General features: G+C 37.4%; 1 protein-coding gene across 2 annotated transcripts; it reads left to right on the top strand.

Annotated features, from left to right (window-relative positions):
* The first annotated feature begins 953 nt into the window (after positions 1 to 953).
* Positions 954 to 5,888, top strand: LOC145959094 (uncharacterized). Of its 2 annotated transcripts, none has more exons than XR_014434723.1 (2): positions 954 to 1,161; positions 2,692 to 2,949. XR_014434723.1 is itself a non-coding variant. In XM_083077211.1 (2 exons), the coding sequence occupies exon 2, from the start codon at positions 3,165 to 3,167 to the stop codon at positions 5,703 to 5,705; it is 2,541 nt and encodes an 846-aa protein (XP_082933337.1). In that variant the 5' UTR covers positions 954 to 1,161; positions 3,159 to 3,164; the 3' UTR covers positions 5,706 to 5,888. The 2 variants fall into 2 exon arrangements, 1 of the variants encoding a protein (XP_082933337.1); XM_083077211.1 differs by lacking the exon at positions 2,692 to 2,949 and adding an exon at positions 3,159 to 5,888.
* The last annotated feature ends 112 nt before the right edge of the window (positions 5,889 to 6,000 follow it).

Genomic DNA, 6,000 nt, shown 5'->3' with positions numbered 1-6,000 from the left:
AGAGTTTGTTGGTTACATCAAAACCCCAATACAATGGATAGAACCTCTCAAAACAAAGAGGGGAAAACTAAAATAGAGATGGAAGAGGAAAGGAAGAACCGAAGGAATGATCCACCGTGGGAGGCTTCCGAAGCCTGAGAATCCCTCCTGCAGAGCTCCTGGAGGCGCCCCTGGGCGAATGGTGAGAAAGATCCCCGAAAATGGCTTCAAATACGAGCCTGGGAGATCAGATTAGGGTTCCGCACCCGGCGCACAATTCTTCGCGCCCGGCGCAAGTTCTTCCAGAGAAGTCAAGCACTCTCTGTCTCAACACAAGCCCGGCGCAATTCCTTTTGCGCCCGGCTTAATTCTTTTTGCGCCCGGCTTAATTCCTTTTGCGCCCGGCTTAATATAACTGGCAGAGATGAAATACTCTGTTTTTGTCACGCCCAGCGCAGGTTATATTGAGCCCGGCGCAGAGCCTCTTCTCTGCTCCTTAGCTTCTTAGGTTTTCTACTCCTTTAACCCTTTTTTTCCTCAATTCTCTACTTGAATACCTACATATACAAAAGAAACCAAAATGAGAACAATTAAATTGCAATGATACAAAGAATGGAAGAATTTGATCATTAAATCTTGTATAAAAACAAGTATAATTTAGGCTCATCAGTGGTGTGAGGTTATGTGTGGATTACAGGCAGTTAAATTGTAACATTCCAAAAAATTTTATTTTTATGTATTTTTATACGAATTTTACTATTCATGTATATGTATTGTACTATTTACATATATGTATTTTACTATTTATATATATACGTATTTTACTATTCATATATACGTATTTTACTATTCATATATACGTATTTTACTATGCAATTGCATAGTAAATGGCTGCTGAAGGGAGCTCACGAGGGAAGCAAGTTTCCATTTATAAATGAATTTGAATATTTTAATGAATAGTGCATAATAACTTATAATATTATTTTAATGAATAGTAACCTATGCATAGTAACTTCAAAAATTCTATAAATAGGAGCTTAAGGTTTTTGAAAATTCATAATTTTAGAGAGAAGAAATTCTAGAGAAATAAAAAGAGAGAATAAGAGAGGAGGTTCTGCTCTAATTCCGGTCCCGATTTAAGAAAAAGAGGAGGAGGTTCTGCCCAAGTTCCTATTCATCCAGGTACGGGGGAAAAGGGGATTATTTATATGTAGAGTACATGAGGGAATTGGGTAGAGGAATAATTTCTTAAGATCACGTTTAATTTATCTGAATGGAAGGCTGAGCCTCCTATTATTTTGTAATTTAAATGTTCTTGATAAAAGACTAAAATTTACATCTTTGTTATATTTTTTATGATTTGGAAAATATAAATGGATTCCTAACTAGGAGGCACTGCCACCTTTACTGGAGTTAATTTATATTTTCTTTATTATTATCTATATATATATATGTATTCCTAGTTTTTCACTATATTGTAAGGATAGTACTTATAAGACTTAATCTGGTATGTATGAGTTTGAATTATCACATTGATTCCATGTTCTATGTATGATTGAGGTTGGATTGAGGGGAAAAGGTTTTGGTTAGGGTTTTCATGATTTCTTCATGATTTCCATGGATTAATGGTTAAAACTTAATTTTATTGCTTAAAATGATGTTTTTTGATATTGTTTATGTTTTTTTTAATGGTTCAAATTCGTGTAATTTGGATTGGATTCATGATTGGAAGGAATTTTCAAGGTTTTCATGGGTTGCTGGTTGCAGAATGCGCTGGGCGCGCTGAGTGCAAGTCTGGGCGCTGAGCGTGAATATTTTGATTTTGAGGTCTTAATGAAAGTTGTAGCCTTGGATTTTAGCTTTCCAATGGCGTTGGAATCACCCAAAAAGGAGGTCTAGAACTCCAGATATGGATGTTTTAGTGAAGAGGGGTCAAGCTGTCAGCTTTATCTATAGCTGTTGCGGTTTTTATCATTTTTCACAAAGTAGATGATGGAATTAGGACTTGATGTCTTCATGAGAGTTGTAGGAAATTTTCTTATCTTTCATATGAAATAAGTATGAGCATGGTAGGAGTAGTATAACCCCTGATACGCTGTTTATAGTTTATACTAATCATTCTATTGATTATTATATTAGTTATTGTTATGTTATTTGATGGATGATATTGATGTGAATTTGAATTATGAGTTGAGATATTGTATGATTATGATTGTGATGTCTCACATTGATGACTAGGATGGCACGACCCCTGGGTAAGTGGTGCTATAGGGAAGGCGTGACCCTAGTATGATGTGGGATGAGTAGGACAGTTAACACCACCACTTATGTCGCTTATGGCAGCCCTGACATAGGGTTAATTGCAAGAGATTGTATTGATTGTAATGTGATTGTGTTTCCTCACACCAAAATGGCGAGGGACGGCACGGCCCCTGGGTAAGTGATGCTACAGGGAGGGCGTGACCCCTGGTCTGGTGTGGGTTGAGTGAGGCAATTAACCTGTATCACTTGTGTCAGATGTGGCGAGGCCTTGGCATAGTGTTAATTGTTGGATTGGCACGAATGTTGTATGTGAATATGATGAGTAATTGATATATATATATATATACACTATATAATGAGTTATGATGAAATTATACTGTGATATGATTGAATGTATTTTGCATATAGATAATTTTTCTTTTCTCACCGTATAAATTGTTGATATTTTAGGTGGAGAGGATCCAACTGCAAGTGGTATATAGAATGCCATCCGTTAATTTGGGAAATGCTCTGATAGTGTGACATCGGGGCAAGAGGATCTCTAGGATAGAATATTTGGTATTGTAATAAATGTTATTTTCTTTGAAAAATGTGTAAACTCTTGAATTTTATCTTTCAAGTTTTATTTTTCAGTCAGAACAGTTATGAAGTATTATGTGAACCCTTTTACCAACTTAAAAAGTTTATTTTCCTTAATTTTTTTTATTATATTTCGATATATGTGTTGGGGTAGTAAGGGTGTCACATTTAGTGGTATCAGAGCAGGTCGATTCAATCGGCCGTGAGTTATGAGTCTATTGTGCTTGTTTGGTAGATGGATGATGTGGCAAAATTAATTGTTGAACTTATTGATAATATGACGATTGATTGAGTTTGTTGTTTTAGAGTATGATTGTTAACTTTTTGGGGAAACACAGAAAACAATGGCAGGAGGTAGAAACGATCGTGCAATAGCCGATGCTTTGCAAGCAATGGCTCAGGCTCTTGGTAATTTGAACCAACGACCAGACATTGATTGGCTAGAGAGATTTCAGCGAAATAATCCACCAAGTTTCCGTGGAGGCTATAATCCTGACGGAGCTGCTGACTGGATATTTGAAGTCGAAAAGATATTCCAAGCTATGGGATGTCCTATGATACAGAAAGTGACTTTAGCTGTCTTTATGCTTTCTGGGGAGGCTGGTATTTGGTGGCAAGGTGCTTTACAAAGAATGATGGCTGCGGGAACTCAAGTAAACTGGGAAAATTTCAAACGACTGTTCTTGGAGAAATATTTTCCCCGAGACGTGAGACATAAGAAACAAGTAGAATTCCTTGAATTAAAACAAGGAGAGAATTCAGTGGCTGAATATGTGACTAAATTTGAAGACTTGGTTAGATTTTGTCCTATGTATGATGGCGTAGACAATGAGGAGGACAAATGTGTGAAGTTTGTGAGCGGTCTGCGCCCTGAAATCAAACAAGTATTCAATTATCAAGGGATCACACACTACCATGAATTGGTGAACAAGTGCAGAGTTTATGATGAGGACAACCGAGCTAGGGTAACTCATTATAAAAGTGGAGGACCAATGAGAAATAATAAGTTTGGTTCATCCAAGGGTAAACCTTATACCAAGTTTACAGGGGACTCAAGTTCTAAGGTGAATAATCAGGGTTCTATCCAACAAAGAAGCCAAGTTCCAATGGTTAGCCAAACGTCTGGAAGAGGAAGTGTGGGTTTTGTTCCACACAACAACTGTTTTAAATGTGGAAAGCCAGGTCATAGAGCAGCTGAGTGTCGGATGCAAAAGGTACTGATATGCTTCAAATGCAAAGCAGAAGGACACAAGGCTAGTGAATGTCCCCAGAATAGGAAAGAAACAATAGAGACTAGAGGAAACGCTAGCAAACCTCGAACCACAGGAAGAGTATTCACTTTGAGTGGTGCTGAAGCTACTCAATCCGAAGACTTAATTCAGGGTATGTGTTTCATTAACGGAACTCCTTTAACCGTTTTATATGATTCTGGTGCGACTCACTCTTTCATATCACATGCATATGTGTCTAAGTTAAAATTACCTGTCTCTTCCTTGTCTTTTGAGTTAATTGTCGAAACACCCACTAATGGTTCTGTAATTACTTCTGATGTCTGTCCAAAATGTCCTCTAACTATTGAAGGTAGAGATTTCCTGGTTGACTTAATTTGTTTACCTCTAAGTCAACTAGATGTTATTCTGGGTATGGACTGGTTATCTTCCAATCATGTCCTTTTGAACTGTGCTTGTAAATCTATTGTTTTTGGTGAACCTGTTGAAAGAGTGAGTAAGGATTATTTGACTGCCAACCAAGTTAAGGTGTCTATGCAAGCGGATGCCCAAGTGTACATGTTGTTAGCTTCTTTAAATTCTGAGAAAAATGTTTCAGTAAATGAACTGCCTGTTGTATGTGACTTTTCGGATGTCTTCTCTGAGGTGTCTAGCTTACCACCTAGAAGAGAAGTAGAATTTTCCATAGATTTAGTTCCAGGAGCAGGACCTATTTCTATTGCACCTTATAGGATGTCACCCATAGAGTTAGTGGAACTGAAAAAGCAAATAGAAGAATTGTTGGAGAAGAGGTTTGTGAGACCTAGTGTATCACCTTGGGGAGCACCCGTACTCTTAGTCAAAAAGAAAGATGGTAGCATGAGATTGTGTGTGGATTATCGTCAGTTGAACAAGGTGACCATTAAGAACAAATATCCATTGCCTAGGATAGATGATCTTATGGATCAGTTAGTAGGTGCTTGTGTGTTTAGTAAGATTGATCTCAGATCAGGGTACCATCAGATCAGAGTTAAGAAGGAGGATGTACCTAAGACAGCATTTAGGACTCGCTATGGACACTATGAGTATCTAGTAATGCCTTTTGGTGTGACAAATGCTCCTGCAATTTTTATGGATTACATGAATCGGATTCTTCATCCGTATTTGGATAAATTTGTAGTTGTCTTTATAGATGACATACTAGTCTATTCCAAGACTAAAGAGGAGCATGAGGAACATTTAAGGGTAGTACTACAAACACTCAGGGAGAAACAACTTTATGCTAAGTTGTCCAAGTGTGATTTTTGGCTAGAGGAGGTGAGTTTCTTAGGGCATGTAATTTCAAGTAGAGGTATAACAGTGGATCCATCTAAAGTTGAGGCTGTGCTGAATTGGGAGGCACCTAAGTCAGTTAGTGAGATTAGGAGTTTTCTTGGATTGGCTGGATACTATAGAAGATTTATAGAGGGATTCTCTAAGTTAGCATTACCCTTGACAAGTAGAGCTGTCAAAACGGGCCAGCCCGGCCCATATGGGCCGGCCCACTTTGGCCCACCTAAAAAACGGGCCAACCCAACCCGGCCCACTTTATATTTTTCCAGAATTTTTATGGCCCGGCCCGGCCCACCACGGGTTGGTGGGTCAAACGGGCCAGCCCACCAACCCACCAAAAAATAAAAAAAAATTAAAATTTCAAATAACATAATAATCATAAAATTAACATTATTAATAGTCATAAATCATAACTCATCATATAAAATTAAATACAAACCATGCTAAAAGTCCAAATAAAAAATATCAATGTTCCATCATACAAAATTAACTACAAACCATAATCAAAGTCCAACTCCAAAATAAAAAGTTTCAATGTCTCATCATACAAAATTAACTACAAACTATAATCAAACTCCAAACTTCAAAATAAAAAGCTTCAATATTTTATCATACGAAAGTCTTGCAAAATAAACTTAAT

This window comes from Cajanus cajan, chromosome 1, assembly GCF_000230855.2.
Source record: "Cajanus cajan strain Asha chromosome 1, NIPB_CcT2T_4, whole genome shotgun sequence".
Lineage (NCBI taxonomy): Eukaryota > Viridiplantae > Streptophyta > Magnoliopsida > Fabales > Fabaceae > Cajanus > Cajanus cajan.
The sequence above is the reverse complement of the archived record's forward strand: the minus strand, read 5'-3'. Positions and strand labels throughout refer to the sequence as shown.

Bases quoted from the DNA above. Each gene is read 5' to 3' on its own strand.
- LOC145959094 (XM_083077211.1), top strand. From the start codon at position 3,165: ATGGCAGGAGGTAGAAACGATCGTGCAATAGCCGATGCTTTGCAAGCA.